At 35.5% G+C, this 26,763-nt stretch overlaps 1 protein-coding gene and 1 long non-coding RNA gene across 2 annotated transcripts; one reads left to right on the forward strand and one right to left on the reverse strand.

Moving 5' to 3' along the window:
- Positions 1–2,369: 2,369 nt before the first annotated feature.
- Positions 2,370–3,455, reverse strand: LOC131021977 (uncharacterized). The gene is made up of 2 exons (XR_009101116.1): positions 3,254–3,455; positions 2,370–2,906 (listed from the first exon to the last, which is right to left on the reverse strand). It is a non-coding gene; the product is annotated as an uncharacterized LOC131021977 (long non-coding RNA).
- A 13,305-nt stretch (positions 3,456–16,760) lies between these two features.
- On the forward strand, positions 16,761–20,332 carry LOC131021978 (homeobox-leucine zipper protein HDG11-like). The gene is made up of 10 exons (XM_057951310.1): positions 16,761–16,873; positions 17,420–17,537; positions 17,622–17,813; positions 18,035–18,484; positions 18,585–18,677; positions 18,762–18,971; positions 19,120–19,303; positions 19,381–19,646; positions 19,742–19,831; positions 19,955–20,332. The coding sequence occupies exons 1-10, from the start codon at positions 16,761–16,763 to the stop codon at positions 20,330–20,332; spliced, it is 2,094 nt and encodes a 697-aa protein (XP_057807293.1).
- The last annotated feature ends 6,431 nt before the right edge of the window (positions 20,333–26,763 follow it).

Here is a 26,763-nt window from a genome sequence, read left to right on the forward strand (position 1 = left end):
CTCAGAGGAGATAGTGTGTCCTCAAAGCTAGATTTAAGGTCTAGGTACCATCAACTATAAATTTGATAAGAAGATGTACCCAAGATGGTCTTCCGAACCAGATATAGACACTATGAGTTCGTAGTGGTGTCATTTGGATTGACCAATGCACCAGCCATGTTTGTGGACCTCATGAACCGAGTGTTCCATCCATACTTAGGCAAGTTGTCTTAGTTTTCGTAGATGATGTCTTGATCTACTCGAGGAACGAGAAGGACCATGAGAAACACCTGAGGATAGTCCTAAAAACATTGAAAACAAAGCATCTTTATGCTAAGTTCTGCAAGTGCGATTTTTGGCTCAACAAAGTCACGTTTCCGGGACATATTATCTCATTAGAAAGGATCAAAGTGCACCCTGAGGAAGTACAAGTTGTACATGAGTGGAGATCGCCTACTAACCTCAATGAGATCAAAAGTTTCTTGGAATTAGCAGGTTACTATAAGAGATTCATAAAAGGATTTTCCAAATAGCAAGACCAATGACCCAATTACTCAGGAAGGGAATTAAATTTCATTGGACAGAAGTATGTGAGAAAAGATTTCAAGAAGCTCAAGGAGAAGTTAACCATAGCTGTTCCAACAGCTGACAAAGAATATATGATTTATACAGACGTGTCCAAGGAGAGTACTTAGTTGCATGTTAACGCAAGAAGGAAGAGTGACAACATACGCATCACGGTAGCATTAACCACATGAATTGAACTAGCCAACTCATAAACTAGAATTAACTGCAGTAAGGACAACACCTATATGAAGTCAGGTGCGAGATATTCACAGACCATAAAAATCTGTAATATTTTTTTGAGCAAGAAGATCTTAACATGAGACAGTAAAGATGGCTCTAACTAGCGAAGGACTGTGACTGTAGTATTAACTACCACCCATGCAAGGCTAACTAGGTAGACGATTCCTTGATTCGTAAGACTCAACTTAAGTTGGGATCTCCCCTCACTCAGGAAAAGGAACCCATGAAAGATTTTAGTAGAATGAATTTAGAAGTGGTTCAACCACTAGAATCTGTAGAAGGGATTATTGCCACGATGGTAATAACACCCAACTTTATAGGAAAGCTGATAATGCGCAAAGAAGGAATGAGACCTTGGAGAAAATACGTTTAGCAATAAGATCAGGCAAGCCTAGACGTACCATGAGACGTGGATAATGCGTTAATGTTCATGAAAGATTGTATATCCCCCATGATGACAAACTCAAAGATGAGATAATGAGTAAGGCTCATGACCCGCCGTATACTGCCCACCCGGAAAGCACAAAATGTATCAGGACTTAGAGAAAAATTTTGGTGAAAAGGTTCGAAGAAAGATATAGCTTCATTTGTTGAGGGATGCCTAGCATGCCAACAAGCGAAGCTTTGCACTAAAGACCATGTGGAAGCTACAACAATTGAACATTTCAAAATGAAAATGGGAGCACATTAAAATGGATTTTGTAACTAGTTTACAAGTCGAAAAGAGGAAACACCGCCATTTGCGTAATAGTGGAGCGACTCACGAAATGCGTTCGTTTTATAACAATACCGATTAGTTACAGATCAAACAAGCTAGCCCATCTGTATATTCGAGAAATTGTGCATTGCACGGCGTGCCCATGTCAATTACTTCAGACCGGGATTCAAAGTTCACACCCAGACTATAGATGAACTTACAGAAGGAATTGGGCACAAGGTTTAATTTCAATGCTACCTTCCACCCTCAAACAGATCGATAGTTTGAGAGAACAATTCAGATTTTCGAAAACATGTTAAGAGTAGTAGTAATAGACAGAGGTGGAAGTTGAGAATTTGTGCATTCATTCATTGATTTAGTTTGCCAATAATAGTTATCAGGCGATCATTAATATGGCACCTTATGAGTCATTATATGAAAAGAAAGAGAGCTACGCGAGAACTTGAAAGCAAGACGAGAGAAAATACCCAGAACTTTGGCGATGATATGCAAATTTCGGGACGAATTTTTTTTTAAGAGGGGTAGTATGTAGTAGCCCGCTCTTTTATTTATGATTAAGATTAGTAAATGCGATATTTAATTATTGCATCCTCCAGTAATGTTAATCCAGCTGAGATTCTGAATTAGATATTTCCACGTGAAATGATCGTGATTTATTCATTGAGCAGACAATTATTTATTTTTCAGAATGATAACTGACTTAGCAAAATCAGGTTATTAATTTTATATGCTATAGAATATTATTTCCATCTATTATTGTTATTCAAGTCGTGGATTATTTCGGCTTGTGAAGCGAATTAAATCTACGGATCCAATTTAGATTCATTCTACGAGTATCACGATATTAGTAAGGCAGGAAATCAAATATCGAATAACAAGATTTATTAGAGTATTCAGTATAGTAGCAAACTAGAGATTGTATTACATTTTCAGATACCCAAATACACCATTAAATAGCAAGACTAGAATTAGTATTGCAGATACTAATAGTAAGATATAAAATGACCATGACCAACACTGAAGAATTTCATTAGTCACACCCACAACTCTACACTATCTATTACAAACATCACTCAATTCCTAGCCTACTCCCTACATTCCTATTATTACGGCAGCAACAAGAAAGAAAAGGAAAGGCATGCGTGTGGGAACAAACAAGCTGTCAATCAGCCACAACTTTACCTATTCTCTCTCAAGGCTTTCACATGGCATAGAGGACTAGATATTCAAGATTAGCTACCAAATTCACTCCTTTAATAATTCAGCAGCAAACTTCCTTCATACCACTCTCATTCTACACTAAAAACTTCACCAAAAGAAAGAAAGACTTCATTTACTGCTGCCGACTTCAAAGGATGTAAGCTTTGGCTTTAATTCCTCCACTTCCTCCCTGAATTTCAGCCTGCATTTAATAGGGAAACAATACACAATTCATTTCAGCTATCTTCTCATTGAGACCAATTCAATGGCAATAGACAGCCACCGACACCAAGCATTTGCAGGTGAATACTAAACTCAGCTCTTCATGCATCATACCATCACATACATGTTTGAATAGAAATATAGAGGTGTAAACATTTATATATGCTTATGGACCCAGCAGTCACACGTAAAGAAATCAGTTTGTATATAAATCTTCTTAAAATCAAATATACACACTCTTATATTCAATTCAAAGATCTAATCTTTGAATTGATTTTAATACTTTTGACTATTGATTCTTATTTTCAACACCTACAGCCACCCTACCTCTGTACCATCTCCGTAGAGTGCTCAAGTGTTCAGCCAACAACCATTCCCTCTTAGTCTTAAACCTCCAGCCAGCAATCTCACTTCATTCTCTCCCATTCCACACTAAGGACTTTTGAGAGAGAAACGGGAGAATCCATTACTGCTGCAAGACTTCAAATGAGTTTGTCTCCACGAGAATCAATAGCAACACAGCAGCCACCCAACAGTTTGAACATATCCAAGGTAATTTGCTATCTCAAGTATTCAATTCAGTTCGCATCCATATTTAGCATAATCATAGTTCATCTACCTCAAATAGCCATGAAATACTTTACAACAGGAGGATTTATATACTTCACATTCACAACCTGATGCATTCTAGAATAGCAAGTTGTAAGAATTTCCCCAAATCCTTAACAACTACTAGAAACTAGAAAGGAAGAGAAAAGTGGAACTTAGCTCTTAGATGGGGAAGGGCCGACTGCCTCGTGTGGTTTGAGACAAAGACGACGATAACGGTGACAGGGGCGAACTCTCTCGGCCTCGCCGAGACCCGAGGCGACAACTACGGCGTTGCCGATCTAGGGGAGAAGAAGAAGACCGGCACCAGGGCCTGGAGCAGCAACCGCTCGACTGGGGCGATTTTTCCCTTTTCTGAAACCTAGGGCTCGACGTCGGAGAGGGATACCAGACGACGACTGGCGCCGCTCCCAGACGACGACCGGCGCCGTTTGAGTCGCCGGATTCAGACGAGGATGCGGCTGCGACGAGGATTTCCAGAATTAGGGCTCGATTTAGGGCACGCCTTTTTGCCATGGACGAGTTCAGCAGAAGAACAGGGGAGAAGAACGCCGGTGTTGTGTGCGCCGGCAGCTGAGTGGCCGGAGAAGGCGGGGCCGATCGATTTGGAGAAGAGGCCGAGCGGCCGGCCTTGAGGAAGAAGCAGAGTGTCGGCTCCGTGAGAAAAAGAGAGGCCGAGAGTTTTGAAAGGGAAGGAGAGATTGGACTGTGTTTGTTTATTTCTTTTGGGCCACTCCCTTGTTAGTTGGGCCGAGTTATTTTAAGTTTGGGCCTTTTTCTTTAATTGCTGTATGGGCTTTAAATTGTTTTAAAAGAATTGGGCTGAGATAGTTATTGATAATTTCTTTTTCTAATCCCATTTATATTCCGTTGGGCCAGTTTAATTCTTCAGTTGGGCCGATTAAATTGCCTATTGAACTAAGATTTATTCTTTCCAGCCCACATTAATTATTATATCATTGGGACACTTTCGTCATTTTATTTAGACAGCTGCAGTGCTTTAATTCAAGCCATTCTTGAATTAATTAGTAGGCTATTTTATTGAGCCTCTTAATTAATGAGCTTATTACTATCTCCTTCAAGCCCAAATAATTTAAAGAGGACTGTTATCGTTTATTTCATTAAAGCCATTTGTTTTATTTAATTAATCGGCTACCTTATTTTGAGTCATTAATTAATTGAAGTTACATTAGTGATTATGTTCTATTGTTAAGCCCGATAAATTCTACAAGGTCACATCTCGATTAAAGCCGAGTTAGTTCTTTTTCTTCGATCGAATATAAGAGCGAGATTATTTATTTTACGAATTAGAATGTTCCGATGAAAAAGGAAGAATCACAACTTTATTCGACCGCGATAAACGAGAATTAGCTAAATTTATTAACGAGGATTTTATAGTAAAATTTCCCGACTATCGCTCAGAAGATTAGTTCATGCATACCAGATTCATGCATGTTGAATTATGCATTCTCATTCTGAGAATTTTTCCCGAGTAAGTATCTTATGTATTTTCTCGAAATCAAGGTCAAGGTCGGGAATAACAGTCAATCAAGGAACCACTGAATCATAAAGATTTCATATCAGGTGGGCATTACTTTCATATATATCAAATGAGTTTAAATGTTACGTTCAAGCAAGTTATTTCATGATAAAATCTTTGAGTTAAAGTTATTTCAAGTATTGTCTTGCCATAAAATGTTTAAATTTTAGTATGATATCTATCTGCTTTGGCTTTGCCAATGATGCAATCGAATTCGGGTCCTGAGCAGTTGATAGCTATCCTGCCAGGGCTAGTGTACACCAATGACCGTGAGTCATCTAGCGGGTTGGCCGGTCAAGTGTTTGTGAGAGGTGGCCACCTCTCCGGCACAAGTTCCAGATATGATAGATTACAAGAGAACTTAGTCTGCAGACGAACTTTAAGAATCACAAATGAACTTAGTAAGCTTGGGCCTATTTAGCTAAAACTCCCTTGCTGTACTGTTTATGATGGCATGACAATTTACAGTTTTACGAAGCATGTTTGTGTTTATACTTAGGCATACGTGCCCACTGAGTACTCTCGTACTCAGCCCTGCATATATTTCTAAATGTGTAGGTTGAGCAGTGGCTGATGAAGATGAAGTGAAGAGCGGAGCTTTTGTCAAAAGTTAAATGAATGAACTCTTGGATACATGTCTTCATACATGTAATCAGATTATGTTATTCCGCTGCGTATTCTTAAGTAATAAGTCTTTTGAATTAAGTCGGATTCATCCGAACTTACTAGTTAATTGAATCTTTGTGGCTAAACATAAGATATATTATAAATGTCCCCTTCGCTGTCAAAGATTAAGTTCAATCCTTCATTATATATATTTACCCTTTCTATCCCCGCTTCTAATCTTCCTCCCTTAGTCATGGTTTTTTCGGCTTAATTATCCTTAATTAAGTCCGGTCGTGACACGCAATGTGGTTCGTTAGATCAATCTTGATCAAAGGCTGAGATTAAAAGTTAATATAATTAAAATTGGGCTGTGGTGGCTGAACTTGAGGTCGGTCGAAGGCGGCGGTGGTGGTGTGGAGAACAGAGAGAGGACAGAGGGAGGCGGCGGTCGAAGGTGGCGGTGGTGGTGTGGAGAACAGAGAGATGATGGAGGGAGGCGGCGGTCGAAGATTCCGGTGGCTGAACTTGGTCGAAGATGATGGAAGGCGTTGGAAGAGGCGGCGTCGCGCTGAGGGATTCGAACCCTAGGCGGTGTGGGTTGGGGCATTCACGGTGACAGGGGGCAGCAGAGAGGGAGAAGAAGAGATAGTGGAAAAGGCGGCGCCGCGCTGAGGGATTAGAACCCTAGGCGGCGCAGGTTCACGGTGACAGGGAAAGGGAAAGAGAGAGGGAGAGAAAGAGAGAGGAGAGAGGCGGGAGAGAGGGGACGGGCAGATCGTGAGAGAGAGAGATAAGGGAGAGAGAAAGCGGAAATGAGTAATTTTAAGGATATATGAATCTTACCAATTTTAATTATATTAAGTTTTAATCTCAGCCTTTGATCAAGATTGATCTAACAAACCAGATTGTGTCTCCTTTCTCCATCTAACTTTGTGTTTCCATAGAACTTTCCCCTATATATATATAGTACACTTTGCAACTCAGAACTTCGAATCCTTCAACCATGCAACTATGTAACTACGAATCTTTCAACTATGCAACTCAGAACTTCGAATCCTTCAACTATACAAATAGTGACATCAACAAATGCAACATTAACACGTCAATGTGCACCATCAAACTTAATTATATTCAAACTTATATATATGTGATGTTGCACAGTGTTGTGTATGTTGTTGCATTGTAAGTTCTTCATAGTTGCACACATGATAAGTGTTCTTGCACAAAATAGTTTATGTTGTTATATAGTATATTATTCGTAGTTGCACATTAAATATGTTACAGTATCGTTTCACATAAATATTTATTTTGTTGCACGAAATAATTTGTATGAACATACAAAAGATGTATAATAATTAAATAGGGATAGTGTTAAATACATAATATTTTTCTTTCACAATGATATATCACTACCATTATTAGGCCATCCACAGCGCATGAATCGAAGGGGGGATCGACCCGGGTCTTGGGGAGGGGGGTTGCACTGGAGACGCGGCCTGATGCGAGGCCGTGTCGAAGCCTCGTTCCGGGGCGAGCGGCGGTGGTGTATGGCGCGTTCAAAGGACGCGCCTAATTAAATAAATAAAAAAAATTCGAAATTCATTATTTAAATTCAAAAAAATTCGAAATTCATTATTTAAAAATTCGAAATTCATTATTTAATTATGTTATTAATTTTATTTTAATTATTGTAATGTTTAATTTTATTTTTAATAAAATTGGGAATTTAAAAATAAAAGTATAGAAATATGAATTTTGTGGAAATGAGGATTTAAGCACCCACCTAAGACACAATGCATTGGAGAGGGGTGTGTCTTAGGTGGGGCCCACTCCTAAGACACCCCTCTAAGACACCACCATTGTGGATGCTCTTAACATGAATGACATATGAAATAGGTATAATATTAAATAACGTGAATGGCATATGATTCCTAAAAAATTTCCCACGGCCATAATTAAAATTAACAAAAATTACAATACTATCCTTAAACAATAAATATAAGGAAAAAAAAAACATCAATTTAAACAACAAAAGAAAAAAAAACGGCTAATACTAAGTCAAATTCTTAACCGCTAGATATTGAAAGTAAAGGACTAAGATTAGTTCTCATTTCTCATGTTAATATTGATTTTTATTAGAACCCCTTCCTATATATATATATATATATTACATATTAGCTCACAAGTTTTTCCAATCACTAATTTTATATAAAATAAAATATTAAATCGAAACTTGCTTATTAATAAACAAAAAAACCTACTAAATCTACCATTTGTAAATAAGAGAAAAATTACACAACTCCAGAAAAAGTTACATTATTATTGCCATTGTTATGTTTTCTACCTGTTTTCGAAAAATAGTGTAAATTAATTACTTATCATTTTATTCATACACAGATCTTTTAAATTTTATAGCTTATAACATTTAATATATAAAAAATAGACTTAACAAATTAAATGAATAACCTACACTAATCAGTATCCCACATTCATTATAACAACTGAATTAATAGCCTAACCTAAATAATGTTATTAAATCAATAGCCCCACTTTAGAAATTAATTATGTTTAACAAACAAAAACAAAAAACTAAAATACAAATGACAAAAAATAAAATGAAAAGAAACAATATAAAAAGGAAAACATGAAGCCGTAATATGAGGATCTAGATGCAATTTTTTTCAGATCTTCTTTTAATTTCTATAAACATGAGGGTCTAAATACAATTTTCAGATGATCAAAAAACGGAATGCGTCTATTACATTTGTATAGTTCATAAAGAGATGTCAAACGGATTTTGCAATGCGTTTTGGTGTATGATAGATTGATAGGAGAAGGTCTTATAACCAGGCATATGGGCCATCTGCAAGTTACCAAAAAAGGTTCTTCATTAAAAGAAAAAAAATAGAAACAAATTAAAAATTAATTCATCTATTTGAAAAAGTGTTGTTCTATTTGTACTTTTCTGAAACAAAATCACTGATAACACTCTCTGCATTAATTTATTTCAAAAGATCACATTCGATCATCATTCAAGTAAGCACATTTGATCTTTCTTGAAACATCTATTAATTAATTAAAGGATTAATTATTACAAATATACAAACTATTTCTTCCGCGGCGGTTTCTTGATACTGCTAGCGTTGAGAATCATTATTGGGGCACAGCTATTGTTGTTATGAATCGAGCTGTGCCCTGTCCTATGACCGTGGCTTTCTCGTGGCATTGGTATGACTTCTTTAGTTTGTGTTTTAATGTCGGTTGCTGCTTTCTTGCTATGTGTGCGGGTTGCGTTGGCTGGAAGCAGTTTAGGTCCGAGATTCTGCCGGCCACGTTTCATTTTTTCGTGTGTTGTGTTGGTTTTTGGTGGATGAAAGTCGGGTTTGTTTTGGGGAGATGGTTAGGTCGGAGCTCCGGAAGCATTCCCGCTTTCTCGCCATTTTGTTTTGTTGGTTTCTTAAACAAACACTCTTTTTCTTTTTTACAGTTTTTCCCTCTGAGTTTTTCTGTATTAAGGTAGGGTTTTTTCTTTTTTATTTATAATCGCATTTTAATAATTATAAATATACAAACTATACTCAAATTTGAATTTTTAATAAAATCTATTTTTATGATAAAAAAACACATATATTTTTATTTTTTTGGAATGTAACCTGACTCCAAAAGTTCGTTGGCCAATAACTTGATTGTTTGGAGTTTGATGAGAAATTCAAATGTACCGTTAGAAAGCTCTTGACATTATCTTTCTAATGTTACTTATATTGTTGGATTTTGATCACGGGAAGTGGTCCACAGGTAGTTTTACTACTCGTCTTAATTGTAATAGACATACTAAATATTAAAATATAGTAAATTCATGAAATATATATATATATATATATATATATATATATATATATGTATATATGTGTGTGTATGTGTTTGTTTGTTTATTGTGATGGTAATAAACTTATGAGAATAAAAAAAAAACTTTGTTGAATTCGGGAAGAAATGAATAGTAAAACCACATTTTTATTGAGTTTGGACATATACAAATACATAAATTTTAAAGGTGTCCAAATATTAATAGGCATGCCTATATTGATTTTTATAATTTATTAATTAATTAAAACAATACATGTTAGATGTACCACATTCATCCTTGGCACCTTCTCAATTCTCTATTTTTAACTGTCTTAAATTCTGTATCCCACATTGATAATATATTAAACTATAACTACTTATAGCCTAAATAAAATGCTCAAGCCTCATTCCTATATTAGCCACACATTATTCTTACAATGATTTTCTATTAAACATCATCATTGGAAAATCTAAATAAAAGGATATTTATAAGATGTGTTCAAATAAATAGTTTATCATATTAAATTCATATTAAACTTCACAATTTAAAATTTAAATAAAATGATTATGAGAAATTTAAATAAAATGATATTTAACTTCAAAAAAATAAATAAAAAGATACTTAGATAAATTTTAAATAAATAGGTTTTTTAGTAAATTTAAATTTCTATTAAAATTCAACAATTTGAAACCTAAATAAAATGATTATTAAATTTCACTATTTTAAAACTTATACAAAATGATACTTGGTTGTATTTGAAATAAATAGGTTTGGTCTATCAATCTCTATATGATGCTCATAACTGAGTTGTGGCCTCTCAAGCTCCAAATGAAATGATACAAAAAAAATCAATTATGATCTTTCAAACTCTAGATGAGATGATGATCAACAGTCATTTATGATCTTACAAGCTTCAAATGTTGGGAACTTAATGAAATATCCTAGCCCTGGTTTTGATGATACCAACACTCTTAGATGTTCTTTTAATATGCTAGAACTTTTCAAACTCAAGTGTTAGAGTTCATGTTTTCTAGTTAGACTGATGTCCTGAAGACAGAAGGACTGAAGGCTGAAGATTGAAGAACTCTCAACTGAAGATAGCTGTGAAAAGACCAAGTCAAATACTGATGTTTTGACTGAACGATAGTTTCATTGAAGAATTAGTTATGATTGATTAACTAATGTTGGCCACGTGGAATTAGCGGACTGATACTCAAGTCAAGTATCAATTGACATTCTTCTTCGGACTAAAGATTCTAAGTTAAAAGGAAGCCGTGTACTTTCAAGTACAGCCGCATTAAATGCAGAGATATTGAAGATCGTCATTTCTCTGCAGAGCATTCCATTTTGGTGCAAACTTTTCAGAGGCGCCTTACCCCCTGAGACATCGTTCTTCACCAAATTAGGAACCTCGAAGATTGAAGCCTCAGCCAAATTCAAATTACTCTCACAACGGACGAATTCTTGAAGACTATCTCAGCCAACGGATCTATTCAAGACTTCGCCTATAAATAGAGCTCGAGCAACATCACAATCTTCACCAATTCAAACGCACAAGTTGAACCTCTGCCGAATTTGTAACTCAACCTTTCACTGCCTTCAAAGTTTGAATCGAAGAAGAGAATACTCAAAGTTCAAATTAGTTCAGTGATTATAAACATTCTCTTAGTTTCTTAGGCATATCCTTTGTAATATCCAAAGCTAAATCCCCGATTACAGAGAGTCTGTTCTCTGTAATCTAGTTGATATTTCGAATCCTTTTCAACTGAGCGAAAAGAGTGTTTGAGAAGAGAGGAGTTCAGACCAGTGTTCTGACTCCAGAGTTCTTAGCCTCCCGCTGAAAAAGGCACTTTGTCTTAGCGTGCTAAGAAAGAGCGAGAAATCCAACCTAGTGTGTTGGTGTTGAAAATTACATTTTCAGTCTAAGGTTTGTTGTGCACCCGTAAGCATAAGCCCAGAGTGTTTGTCAATGTGTTTAACTGACTGTGGACGTAGGAACTTGTTACGAACCACGTACAAATCTCTTGTGTTGTTTATCATTTTCAGTCTTAGTTTCTTATCTGTGCACAAACACTTATTTTAATTGAAATTGTTTAACTGCAAAGGGAAAATCTATTTTGACAACGTGTTAATATCACAGGCTATTTCTTAAGTTTAAATTTTCGCTGCTGGTGTTATTAGTCTAACTGATAAATCTTCGGATAATCAATAAGATTCATAACACTCCTCTGTTTACAAAACCTAGACTGAAGCCTTACGTGGATATCAGTTAAAGCCTTGCGCTTAACTGAAATTAAAATACTGAAGTTACTTAAGTATCAATCTACAAGACTACAACCACCTTTTTAACTGAAGATTTCTTTAACTGGTCTTTTCAGTCAAGCCTTTTCAGTATCAGTCGGTACTACTTCAGTTATCTTCAAAAGATTTTTGAAAAATAGCCTACAGGTGTATTTTTAAAATTAAAGTCAAATACACTCAATATCCATTTCCTAAAACATCTACACAAAATACCCATATTTCTAACACCAACTTTTAAAAATTTCTCTTTTCTTTGTTTTATTAAAATTTCTATTTCAGCAGTAACACCAACTTTTAGAGATAAATTATGTATAAATATTAGATCAACGTGCTTTTGTATAATTTCATTATTAATCAAACATAAACCAAATTCATACATTTAGCTAAAGTATCATTGAATTCTGCTCGTTGCAATCATCGTCTTCCTCAGACACTGTCTAATCTCATACCTGCAAGATATGGCTGCAGGAACCACACTATTCCTTCAACAACAATTGTAAATTATTCAGAGCGTATCACACTTGTTTAATGAATTAAGTCTAGCCACGCAGTCACAACAGATGGTTAAGCAACGATAATCTCTAAGAATTCATAGTCTCAACATATAATACTTAGTTGGAAATTGTTAGACATTTAATACTTCTCTAAATATTTGAGCAAAAGCAAAATATTTTATTAAAGAATTATAAAATATTTAACATATTAAATAATGTCTCCTATAGGAAGGAAACAAACTTGTTAGCTACCTATTGTGGCCAAAAACCTTACCTAAACATTAATAGAATATACTTCTTCGATCTTAGGTTGTATAGAGGTCTGAATCCCTCTATACTTCTAAAATTATCGACACATTTATGCTTTCGACACCTTTATGAAAGCAAAGAGGATTTTCGACACCTTTATGATTTCTTCGGTCTTAGGTTGTATAGAGATTTGAACCCTGACGAGCCCATTTTTCGTGCTCTTTTTGAGTTTGTTTTTAGGTCTAGATTTAGTCTTTTTACATGTTTTTGTGTGTCTTTGTGCCTGGGAGGGCATATATTAGGCGCAGGAGTGTGCAGGGCCGTACCGGGGCAAAGCAGGATGAATTCCACACAAGAGGGCAAAAACTTGAACATCATTCTTGGGCATAGCGTCCGCATACCATTTGACCAAACCATGTGCAGTGCGAAATTCAGTCGCGTTCAAGGGCAAAGCAGTAGTCAGACCGTGGGTGAAATTTGAGCAGAGAAGCGAACCAGACTATGGGCAGAAGTTTAGCGTGCATGGGCACAGCGGCGCATTCCGTCAGTATAATGAAAGAAGAAAGCAGAGATCATTTTGTCTTATTTACAGAAATCTGATGTGATTGCTTACCATGTGAACTAGGGTTGTATCATCTATACATGCAAACAAATCCCAGAAACCCTAGTTCAGCCCAGCTACATGGGCCATGCCCATGAGCCCATCTTGACTGCTATATATACCCTCTGCCCGCTGACTGCAGGAGGACTTTTGACACTCTATTCACTCAAAAGCTCCAATTCCGAATTTTGACGTCCAACATCTTTAGTTTAGATTTATGTATTAGTTGTAGTTTATTTTATGAGTATTTTGGGAGGAAGAAACAAGCCCCACAGGCTCTTTTGATTTTGGTATGTTTTTCTTTGCTCTGCCCACAGTCTGCATTGGGCAGAGGCTGTTTTTGTTTAGACCTTTAATTACTTTATCAAGTATGTTATTTTCTTTCATTGTCTTTGCCTTTATTTATTTTATTATGTCTAGGTAAACTTTTATACCTGGTTTGGGCGAAGATTGAGTTAAGTATGTGCATGTAAACTTGTGAGGTCTAATCTGGGCACAGTCACTGTGTGCGTGTGTTCCCAAAGTACTAGGTCATAATCTAAATATAATCTGGGGAAACCTAAAGTGTTAATCGGTTGGTATTATTTTAAGCATGACTAGGTTACAAATAATAATCAAATCAAAGTGTTGAGTATCTCTCACTCCGAATAGTACGACTGGTGTGGGTGAGTGGTGTATGCACTTTGGGCATACTTATAGCCAATTGGGTCTATGTCTCTTAATGTTGTCTGGGTAAAGCGTCTATTGAAGTGTTTTCGTAGATGGTTGGTCGGATTAGATAGTGTGCATAGAGTGTCTCTTGCATTACTTTACACGTAAGTATAGATTGAGCTGGGTGAGAGTGTGTTCGTGACGCCGTGACAATCGGGAGCACATCTCATTGATCAACGGCCTATAACCAATGACACACAAGCACAGTAAATAACTTTGCACCGATGAACAAGGATTGTGCCCATACTTAACGAAATCGTGCCCAAATCAGGCGATCTTTATTATTAATATTTTTCTTGTTTTATTTTAGATTTACATATTGCCCAGAGTAGATTTACATTCTGTTGTGGCCAGAGTACTGGCGAGTGACTCATTTGCTCAGAGAGGGCAACCTTTTATAATTGTGACATTGTGACATCGAGGATCAAGATACACTGACTCGTGAGATCGACCCTATACTTGCCATTAGCGGAGCCTAATAGCGGGCATAGGACAATTACAAATTCATTTGCTCGAAGTCTTAGCGACGGGCTTCGGCAAACCCCTCTATACTTCTTAAATCATCAGCCTCAAAATCTTTTCTTTGTGGCCAGCTAATTTGATTGTAAGGGTTGGTCCCTTGTCGGCAATAAATGCAAGATGATAAGCTATTTTTGTTGCCTTCAGATGTCGTCGAGCATGTTCACCGTTATCTTTGTTTACTTGATAATGTTGGTAGGGGCTAGATGTTAGAATAATGAATCATTTTTCTTGATAGTGGTCCTCCTGTAGTTATATAAAATTTTATCATCTTCTTTTAGTGGACATTTTCCTATATTTAGTGGACAATTTACTTCGTTTTTTTTTTTTTTAATTTTTGCTGGTACTTTTGGCACTAATATTGTCATCTGTGCCAAAAGTACTAATTTACTTATTTATTTTTCCTGTTGGTACTTTTGGCACTAATAGTGCCAAGTGTATCTAGCCCACGTGCAAACATGAATTCGATCCGCTCTAATTAAGGGCAAAACAGTCGTAAAATATAAAAAATAGCCAGATTTTGTGTTTTTTAAATCAGTGGCAAAAATTTGTGTTTCCTTCTTCAAAATGGTCACGCGGATGTATTGTTTCTTTTAACATATTAAGTTGTAGATTATTTTAGTTCTTGCTTAAAGAAAAGGATGATTTTTGGGCCGAATTTAAATAGCAAAACAAAAATAATGATTTTTTTTGGAAATTCTTGAAAAGAAAATTAATATGAGTAAAAAGTTTCATATCTAAATGAAAAAATTACCATTATATTATTTCTTTGTTTAATTTCCTTAATATATCTAAAACAAAATTTTAAGTATGTGCGTGGCTATTGAATTGTTCTTTTGCCTTCTTGATTATATGTATCAATTGATATATCGATCAATTATATCAATTGATACGATCGCTGTCAAAGTACTTGACCATTAAGATGGATAAATTTCTAAGTTAGAGAAAGGCAAATATTAAATTTAGAGTTTTTTATGTTTAGTTAATAGTCAACTTCTGATGATTAGTTTGGTGTGATCTTTTGTCTTGTATAATGAAATTGTAGCTTGAAATCAATATTGGTTTCTTGAACTCAACCATAACTTTGCCGTGGACTGTGAAAAATAGTAATGCATGTTGCACAAATGAATCAAACATATATATGAAGCCAACAAGAAAAGAAGCACTTCATGATTTTAGGTAAAAACTCCTTGTTTTTGACATTTTTCATCTAGTATTCTGTTTTATATGCATCTATGTTGGTTTGGTTTTGTATTGCAGGGGATTACTGAAGTTTAATTTCCAAGTTCTAGTAATTTTTAACCTATTCCTTGCATTATAATATAGGACACAATGAGTATTTCCACCATTTTGTTGTATCATGCTCATGCAAGGAATTCACTATCAATGAAACCAAGCTCGAGATTAATATAATCTATTGATTTAATTAAAACTGATATTTCCATTTTAAAGCTTCAATTGGTTCCTATTTTATTGACTTTCAAGTGTGAAATACATGTTTTTGTTGATATCCGCATGACATATAAATAATGAAACTTCACTTGATCATGATAGGTATCATGTCTTCTTTTTATAAAGGATCTGCCAGTTATTACATTGAGAAGAGCACATGCTTTGAATTTGTAACAGGAATATCTCCACCATTAAGAAGTCGTTACCTTTTTTGTAAAATATGCGCATATGATAATAAATGTACCGTATTTTTCTTGTTTGTGTGTCTTGACCCATGGCAGATAAAAAACAATCATCATATATAAAAATGGTAGATTTTGAATGGATGGCCATATACAAAGTTAGATTAAGTAACAATCTTATAAGCTAAAGGAAATAATAGGAAACTAATGAATTGTTGCACTTCAATTTTTTTCCTTATATGCGAGTAAAATCCATATGGATCTCTCAAATAAAGAATTAAATGAATACTCCAAGATTTGCATTCGATATACCTTTTTTATTCAGCACAATCTTCATTTGATTGTTGATATTTCATTGCACCTTTGGTATGTAAATCTCAGGGTTTGAAGTATTATGTCTTTTGTTCTTATATGTCATCTGCTCTTAGTTGTTTATTCGAATTCTAAAACAATAACTTCAGATGTTAACCCCACATATGTTAAGTGAAAGATTACATCCAGGACAATCATATTTGTATCTGTGTTGATCTCATCCCTGTTTCTTTTGTGAAGTATTAAAGTTTTCTGTATTTCAGGCCAACTTTACCTATTTGTTTTTCCCGTATAATGTTCTCCAATTGCCAACTTACCTGCTGTCTAAAATACATGCTAAGTTACAATTCAGTAATTATTGTGAATTTGTGTAGTTAAGCATACACAACGCAGCCCTTTTATTGAAAAGAGGAAATGATTTCATCAAATTGTGGAAATGGATCGGGTGAAGAGGAAGTCTACAATGCTAAAAGGGGAAAGAAGCAATATCATCGACACTCTACCCAACAAATTCAGCAACTTGAAGAGTACTATTGACTTCAAATTTTCTGTGTTTGTATAATAGTTTTTCCTTCATCAATGACTTCATACTAGCTTGGTCTTATCTTTCAGTTTAACTTTTTCTAAACCTTCATTTTCATGTTAGTTATATCTCGGTAGATCTTGAATACAACAAGATTTGAAAAACAGTCCATTTTCTATATTTTTCTCTCATGAAGACTATATTGGACTTTATATATACTACCTCTATGTGTCAGTGCTAGTGTTGTAGAAAAGCATCTTTAACTCATATTGCAACAGAGGCATATACAACTGCTGTTGAGAAATTATATTTCATTAATGTTGTATTATTATGACAAATGTAAGATTCATGATTGTTTTTGCACTGTCATAACAGTTCTCAATAGCTAGAGATTTTCTTGGTTGATGATTTGAAGTACATCTTCTTGATTATTTATAATCCCTTCTATTTTGTAAATATCAGGACTTTTATGCTCTCTCTATTTTGATTTTTGGCTCTAATCCCCCTGGCCCCCTCTCAACTTTCTACTGATTCTGTGGTGTTAATGTAGTTTCTATAAGGAATGTCCACATCCTGATAAGAACCAAAGGCAGCAATTGAGTAGGGAGCTAGGCCTCGACCAGAAGCAGATAAAGTTCTGGTTTCAGAATAAAAGGACTCAGATAAAGGTGTTTTATGGTTGATACTCATATACTTTGTGATTTATTTGTTGCTCTATGGCTAATCTATTTGCTTTCTTTCAATATATTTAGGCTCAGAATGAGAAAGCAGACAACAACGCTCTCCGCTCTGAAAACGAGAAAATTCATTTTGAGAATCTTGCGATGCAAGAAGCACTGAAGAGCATCATTTGTCCGGCATGTAACGGTACATGTCTTGGGGATGAAGAGAAAAGCCACATTTTGCAGAGACTAAAGATGGAAAATGCACGATTGAAACAAGAGGTATTTATTATCCCTGCATTTCCTACCTACATATAGAAATATATCATCTACATTTCCTACCTACACATGGAAATATATCATTTGCATTTGAATTAGAGATGATTTTTTAAGAATATGAGCTATATATCTTCTGTCAGTTATTCATACATGCACTACCATATTATCTATAGCATTCTTATTTCGAACATTTCTTATTCTTGGGTTTATTAAAACTTTTTCAGTATCAACAAACCATGGACTTCTTTTCCAACTATATGGGAAATCCAGCTATGCCTTTGCTTGCAATGGAGCCCCTTAAGAAAAAGCATGAAAAACACTCTCTAGCTGAAGGGATGGGAGTTGCTCCTCTAGATCATGAACATATACCTCAAAATTCTGAGAATCTCATATCACCACAAGATTCAACTGGAACACAGGAGCCGGACAAATCTATCCTTATTGAGGCAGCATGTGGTGCCATGAATGAACTTATTGAACTTTTTCGTGTGAATGAGCCACTATGGATCAAGTCCTCAGCAGACGGGAGATATATGCTACATCGTGACAGTTACGATAAGCTTTTCCCCAAGTCAAGTCACTTAAAAACTACAAGTGCTCGGTTTGAATCATCGAAAGATTCAGGCGAGGTGGCAATGGCTGCAATACATTTAATCGAAATGCTTCTTGATGTGGTAAAAGCCTGGTAACTCATTTCTCCGTATATGCTACACTTTACCTTCAGAATCAACTTGTTGGTTTTCAATCCAAATTCTTGTTTTGTTGATGTTGCAGAATAAATGGAAGGACATGTTTCCAACTATTGTCATGAAGGCGAGGATCATTGAAGCAATTGATACAGGAATCTTGGGTGGTTTGTTACATCTGGTTAAGACCTACATGTCCTTGCTATATGTTTTTTTCCTGGAAATCTAAATGGTAAAATTTGAACAATGACTGTTTTTTATACAGATGTACGAAAAGAGGCACATTTTGTCACCTCTTGTAGCTCCTCGAGAATTCTTCTTCATTCGCTATTGCCGACAGCTTAATTCAAGCATTTGGGTGATGGTAGATATATCTTATGATTTTATCAAAGAGCTCCAAGATGTTGCTCCTATGCGTTCCTGGAAGCTTCCTTCAGGATGTATGATTCAAGATATGTCAAATGGAAAATCAACTGTAAGTTCTCTATATCACTTTGTTGAGCTAAGTACTATAATATCTGTAATATTATGCAGCATGATGCATAATGATGAACAAATCATGATAAAAGCAAGGCATTGTTCCTTCTGTTAGCACATCTACTTTATAACTTCTCCTTTGACAGGTGACATGGATCGAACATGTTCACGTGGATGACAAATCATTGACTCATCGTATGTATAGAGACTTAGTGTGCAGTGGCCAAGCATATGGAGCCAAAAGGTGGATTAGTACACTCAAGAGGATGTGCGAGAGATTTGCATTCTCAATGGGGATAACTACCAGGCCTAAACACGAACTCGAAGGGGGTATAAACTTGTATTAATGTTACTTCCCATATTAATGATTGGCTTAAAATGCTCATTAATCTTCATTCTTCACTCAGTTATTAGTTCACTAGAGGGACAACAAAACGTAATGAAGCTTTCTCATAGAATGGTGAAGAATTTTTGTGAAGTATTGAGCATGTCAGACAAACTTGATTTCCCACAATTGTCTGATCAAAGTAGTGGAGTTCGAGTCTCACTCCGGAGAAGTAATGGAGTGGGCCAACCCGAGGGTTTCATTGTCAGTGCAGCTACCTCTCTTTGGCTTCCCCTTTCAAAAGAGAATCTCCTTAACTTCTTCAAAGACGAGAAGAAAAGAGCTGAGGTGTATATAAAGTTACAAACACCCTCTTGATACTCAAGATCCTATATTCATTTTCTTTAAACTAAGTAGAAAGACTAAATGCATTTGCTATGCAGTGGGATGTCTTAGCGAGTGGAAATCCCGTGCATGCCGTCGCATGCATCCCAACTGGGTCAGATCCAGGAAATTGCATCTCCATCATCCAGGTTTCTCTCTATGTTCTATATCGTTGTAACACTTTTTTCCCTTTATTTAACTTGAATGAGTTAATCTGTTTTCCTAGTTCTTGTATTTATTTTAGAAATATTCTTGTTCTTTGCATATTATAGCCTTTTGTTCCTGAAGAAACGAAGATGCTGATGTTGCAAGAGAGTAGCCTTGACCTTCTCGGAGCAACAATGATCTATACCCCAATAGATTTACCAACTATGATCTCAGTCGTGAATGGTGATGACACGATGCAAATGCCAATCCTTCCATCAGGATTCATCATCTCTGATGATGGACGTGCTAACAAAGGAACTGGAGCTTCAATGAATTCGGGTACCAGCTACTCTATCGGGTCACTACTTACCGTTGCCTTTCAAATATTAGTGTGTCGTAACACATTGACAAAGCAACTCAATATGGAGTCTGTGGCAACGGTGCACACTCTTATAAGCTCCACAGTTCAAAAGATTAAATTGGCACTTGATTATTCTGATTAGATTTATTAACTTAATCTCTCATTTTTGAATGTGTCGTAAATGATATCAGCTGATGGATTGCCAACTATTTGTTATGTTTTCGGTTGTTTGCCTTAGTATGGATCTTGTGCTTTCAGGGATTTTAGGTTTTCTTTTTATTTTTCTTTCTAATAAAATCTTTATTTGATTGCTTGTTTGGCCTCTCTAGCTGTTACACTATAAGAAGATCATTTGATCTTTTATTTGGTGGATAGGGTGTTTTCTACATTAGATATATACATAAATCATATATGTATAATAGCGGGAAAATAAACGAGCCCGAGTTCATTTTTTTTCCTTCTATCTGTGAGCCTTGAAATAATGAAAGGATTAGTACCTTCACTTTTTTTTTTTACTATTCTATGTTATGATATCCAACGATTGTGAATTTTATGACATCTTAATGCAATTATTGTGCGCATATTGAAATTTAGGATTATAGAACAATCGATAATTTGTGGGCAACTTGATTAATTATTTATACATTTCTACATTTCTTTTTTGATGAAAGACAATACCAGAAGAGTAAAATTTTGAAGTAGCCAAAATGAAGCATAAAACACAATTTATGGACACACATTGAAAAAACATAAAATTTGACAATTTTTATTGATTTGGACGTTTTTACCCTTAATGAGGCGGATCGGGTCAGGCACGTGGGTCGCGTGCCGGGTCGGGTTAGGCACTTATGGCACTATTGGCGCCATAAGTGCTAAGATTTTACTTTGGTTTTATTTTGGATTTTCGTTGGCACTTATGGCACTATAAGTGCCAACGAAAATCCAAAATAAAACCAAGTAAAATGGTCCTTTTGGCACTTATGGCACTAATAGTGCCATAAGTGCCATACGTGCAACAGAAACAACAATAATAGAATCAATAAATCATAAATGGATAATCTAAACCCTAAATGAATAATCTAAACCCTAAATCGAACATCTAAACCCTGTGGGGAAGTGTTTAAAATGGTCCTTTTGGCACTTATGGCACTATTAGTGTCATAAGTGCCAACGGAAATCCAAAATAAAACCAAGGAATAAAATGATGCGTATGACACTTATGGCACTATACGCGCATCGGCCGAGCAATCACCCCAAAGGCTGAGTAAAAAGGGCAAATTAGGCATACCACCTAATTAATGGCCATATTTTGATGTTTTAAGATTATGGGCCAAAAATTGATTTTCAGTCTTCATTATGGCCATTTGACTGCATTGTTTCATACGAAAATATCACAAACTAAATTAATAACATAAATTACAACAATATCAATGCAGTATTACAAACAAATAGAGCTAAATATTTACGGCTAAATTTTTACCAAATACGCTCAATCGAATTATTTTTAGAATATTGTGACTCATTATTCCTTCGAACAATGGTTTTCGCATGCAAAATCTGGTTTAATTCTGAAGTATATATCGGATCATCTAAAAGCGAGGCTCTATTGGTGTGGTTTGTAGGTCATAAGTATAGAGACGAAATGCGAAAAGCGACAACCTATATCATGGAATCAATTTCTTCATTTCATAATGTAAGGCGTTTATGATATTCATCAAATTTGGTGAAGTCGAAAGAATCAAAGCTAGATTTTGAACCATCATCAAAGTTGTCGTTTGACGACATTTTGGCTGAGGGGAAATTCACTATTAATGTACAATAATAAAATATTTGTGAGAAAGTTTTGGTTGCAGTGATGTATTGAAATTTATATATAGATTAAAAAAAAAGCAAGCAACATGTATTTCTTTAAATTTGCTTGGCATCAATTAAAAATGCAAGTCACCTATATTCTTTGAAATTTATATCTCACATTTATACTAATATAAAAGGTGTCTTAGGTAAAAATATAGATTGCCTATTATATCCTAATTACATATTTTATTTTAAGAGTAATTTTATAAATGAAATATTATATTGTTTATAAGAATATATTAATTCACTAGATATTGCACTAAATCCATTTGATATATATATATAATAAATAAATATCTGTATTTTTCAATATAAAATATTTAATAGAATATATATATATGTTGATTCATTAGATACACATTCTATCAGGTTTCTATTCTACTACATATTTGAATATATTAATTTATATATATTAAAAAAATATACATGAATATCTAAATTATTAGATTTACATAAAAATTAGATCTAATTTCATCTTCCATCGCTACATTAAAAAAATATATTTGTGGTTTCGCTTCACTTTATTACTAAAAGAAGAAGAATTAGATCCCCCAAAATACTATAACAATATATTAATTCATTAAACATACATTGAAAGTTTATATGATTTTATCTTCCATCGTTAAATTAATTAAAAAATATTTTCGCTTTTATATTAATCATGAAATGAATAATTGTTTTTTGTTTTTTATATTAATTACTCCCTCCGTCCCAATAATCTTGTCTCATTTTTCTTTTTGGGTTGTCCCAATATTCATGTCTCATTTCTAAATTGGGACATAATTAAAATTTGTTTAACATTATTTTAATACATCTATATATACCTATTAAATCACTCTAAACCCTAATTATCTCTTTCTCTCTCCACATTCTCTTGCCTCCTTCTCTTCTCCACCTGTCCGCCGCCCTCCCACCTCCACCATTGCGCCACCTCCGTCGCCCTCCCACCTCCACCCTTCGAGCCGCATCTGCCGCCCTCTCGCCTCTACCCTTGCGCCGCCCCTGCCACCGTTGCAAGCTCGTTGCAGCAGCGGCGGAGAGCGCCCACGGCCTCTCGCCGTCGGCCGCCTTCCCTCTCCTCCTCAGTGTTTTTTTAGAAATTAGGGCTCGCCTCCACCCTTGCGCCGCCGCAACAGTCGCCGCCCTCCGCCTCTCGCCGTCAGCTGTCCTCACCGCCTCCCTTTTAGAAATTGAAAGGTTTCTATTTTTTGACTTCTATGTGGTGGTGTTTTGGTGTTCATATTTTTTTTATTTCTCTGTGGTGGTGTTTTGGTGTTCATAATTGAAAGATTTCACGTTTATGGCGGCTCGTCGGTGTTAAGAGCGGTGGCAACAACAAATTGAATAAGGGAGTGTTGTTTTATTAACAATACTTAAACTTAATTAAAAATAACATCAACTTTTCTCCTAATACAAATCTTCTTAATACTCATGTCGAAAAGAAACGGGACATGATTCTTGGAACGGAGGGAGTACTATATATTGTGAAATTTATTGCAAGAATTAAATTTTAACAATTTATTAATGTAAAGATTATGAATTGTGTGCAATGCACACACTCTCTGCTAACATTAACTAAAAAACAGGTCACATGCATATAGACTTTTCATAGCATATAATAGTAAAATTACATAAAATGAAATCACACCAATTAAAGAATTATGTGATAGTGGAATTACATCATCATCATGCTCGATTGCACGAGTATGATGACGCACAACGCTAGTTTCAATTTCCACTTGGGATAATGATGCATGAATTTTTAAAAAACTTTTGTTGCATAAACTTAGTTTTGCCATAAAGTTTTGGGTTAATTGCCGTAAAATCCATATACTTACATATATTTTGATTTTTTCGCGTAACCTATAAATATGGCCTGAAAATCCATGAATTGAAAAATCATTCGGGATTTTTCCACGACGACATTCTCCAATCAAAATATAAGTGATGCATGATCCTACATGTAATTTGTTTTATCTACATGTGACTACATGTAGATAATCCCGCGTCACTTATATTTTAAACGTAGGATCTAGCGTCACTTATGTTTTCATCGAAGAACGTCGCCGTGGAAAAATCCTGAATGATTTTTCAATTCATGGATTTTTCAGGCCAAATTTTTAGGTCATTGAAAAAAAACCAAAATCTATGAAAGTATTACTTTTTCGATCATATGATTTCTTATAGACAGCCACCCACTTAGTTACAACCTCTTGTAACAATTTCTCAGCAACTCAATCATTTTCTCATCGTCCATTAACCATGAGTTGTCAACTCAAGTTTTTCATACATTTCCACAAAGTGGTAGGTTAGTGCCAATAATTGGGTTTGAGCTGACGTCACACCAAGCATACATTCTTGAATCCATTGTGATTCTTGAATAAGTACACCAAGCATACATATATGTAACGTTTTTGGGCCAAGTTTGTCCAAAAAGTTCTTCATTTTTATCACGTTGAATGAAAATTAACGGATGCATTTTGGAAAGTGCAGAAAAGGTAGCTGAGGAAGCGCTAAAGATTCTTTACGTTGGACTAGTAGATATTATTTGGCAATTTTGTGGCCTTCTAGGTTCCAATTATTGAACAAGTGGTTGGATTGCTCATTTTGACGCAAAATAAATTTGCAAATATATGCAAACAATCACAACATTGTTAAGGATAGGGGGTTTAGACCCAGACCGAACCCGCCAAACCCGCCCGGACCGACGGGTTCGGTCTGGACCGGACCGACCCAAGACACATGTATGATTCAGTCCGGGTCAGATTTCTAGGACTAAAATTTCATCGAGTCAGTCCGGGTCAAAACCCGATCGAACCCGCCGAACCCAGACCGACCCATATATTTATAAATTAATTATTTAATTTATATATTTAATATTTATAATAATATTAATAAAATTTAAAATCAAATTTCTAACCCTAACAACTAAGTCAAGTCTAGAATTGAAAGTTTGAAACTGAAAATTCAAAAAATTGAACATTGCGTCTAACGTCTCTAACCAAGCCAGTAACCCTAGCCGCCGCTGCTACCACCCCACCCACTCAAACCCGCCCCCCTCCCCGCCTGGACCGATCCCGACTCGGAAACTCCAGTGTCCCCTTCTCTGTCGCCCAGAGTCGCACGACACAATCGCGCCCACGCCGCCCAGAGTCAGCCTCTGTCGCCCAGAGTTGCACGGCACAGTCACGCCACCAACTCAGCCGCTCGCCGCCACCACCCAGACCCGCAACAAGCGAACCTCGCTGCCGAGCCCAACGGCCGACTCTGGTAAGATTTCTGGTCTTATTTTTCTTCCTCGTATTTAATTGATATGCTAAACAAAAACAACCCAAATTCATAATATTGGTAATATTAATCCCTTGTAAAGCGGATTTCTGGTCTTCGACTCTTCGTTTCAAGTGCACACGGGTCTAACCCGGACCGAACAGGACCCGTTGCTCGGGTTCGGTTTGGGTCAGTCCACACGCAGAAATCGGTCCGGGTCGGTCCAGTTTTTCAAAAATTTCGGTCCAACAAATTCGACGGATCAGTCCAGGTCAGTCCGGGTCCGGCCCACTGCTCATCCCTAACTAAGGAAAATCTTCCTAAAAATGAGAGTAACAATTTTGTTATTTGTACTTGATCATACGTTTCTAAGAAGTTTCTGGAATGAGAAAATATTTTCTTTATTATTTTTTATTTGTCATTGTGTGATTTTTGCGTAAATGTCAAAAAAAATGAAGAAATTTGGGGAGCTTGAAGGAGTAGAATTGTTGTTGTGTGAATGAAGGAGTTTAGGGGTATTTATAGATAGGGGAAAAAAATAAAAATTCAAACGGCTAAAATAGCCATTGGCTAATAAAACAACAAAAAAAGCAATTGAAAATCGGTTTTATAGCCATTTTTTTTTAAATACAGTTTTTTTTTAATTAAGGCTCGTGTACAACACGCGCATGAAATAAAGGGCATCGGGTGATACTCGACGTCTCGAGTAGTCCTCGAGTAACCAAGGCCTGCATCGCCCTACTCGATCTCGCCCCTACTCGAGTAGAGCGATGCCAATGCTCTTATAAGCTCCCAAAAAATAAGTTCTACTACCTCAACTTATTTTTTTATAATCTTATATGCAATAATCATTTTACAAATATTTCTCAACTATAATTAATGATTTTCATCATATATCATTCAACTTCATTTTTATTCGATTTTCTCTTCCTAAAAAAATTATCTCTCTAGCTTATAAGCTCATTATCCAGACACTTTGTTAACTTATAAGCTTTTAAGAAACTACATCTTATAAGCTCCAAGAGCTTATAAGCTCTTTAAAATAAGCTTAGCCATGTCCTAAAAAAATGAATCAAGTTAGTTGAGATGGAGGGAGTAATTTATAAGTTGTTTAAGAGACAATAAGCTAATATTATAAGATTTAAAAAATAACTTTATCTACCTTAATTTATTTCTTCATAATCTTATACTCCCTCCGTCCCTGAAATAAGTTCCTCTTTTTCCATTTTGGGACGTCCCCCAAATAAGTTCCTCTTTCTTTCTTTCTATTTTTGGACAACTACCCCACCACTAATAATATTTTATTTATTCTTACTTTTCACTTTTTCACCACTCCTAATACTAATTATAACACTTTTTTACATTTTCATCACTCCCAATACTAATTATAACATATTTTTTTCCACTATCAATACACTTTTTCATTTTCCTTAAAACCCGTGCCGTCCCCAA

This window comes from Salvia miltiorrhiza, chromosome 4, assembly GCF_028751815.1.
Source record: "Salvia miltiorrhiza cultivar Shanhuang (shh) chromosome 4, IMPLAD_Smil_shh, whole genome shotgun sequence".
Classification (NCBI taxonomy): Eukaryota; Viridiplantae; Streptophyta; class Magnoliopsida; order Lamiales; family Lamiaceae; genus Salvia; species Salvia miltiorrhiza.

Coding starts and splice junctions, on each gene's coding strand:
- LOC131021978 (XM_057951310.1), top strand. CDS start 16,761: ATGATTTCATCAAATTGTGGAAATGGATCGGGTGAAGAGGAAGTCTAC. Junction 17,538..17,621: donor ATAAAAGGACTCAGATAAAG/GTGTTTTATGGT, acceptor CAATATATTTAG/GCTCAGAATGAGAAAGCAGA. Junction 17,814..18,034: donor ATGCACGATTGAAACAAGAG/GTATTTATTATC, acceptor AAACTTTTTCAG/TATCAACAAACCATGGACTT.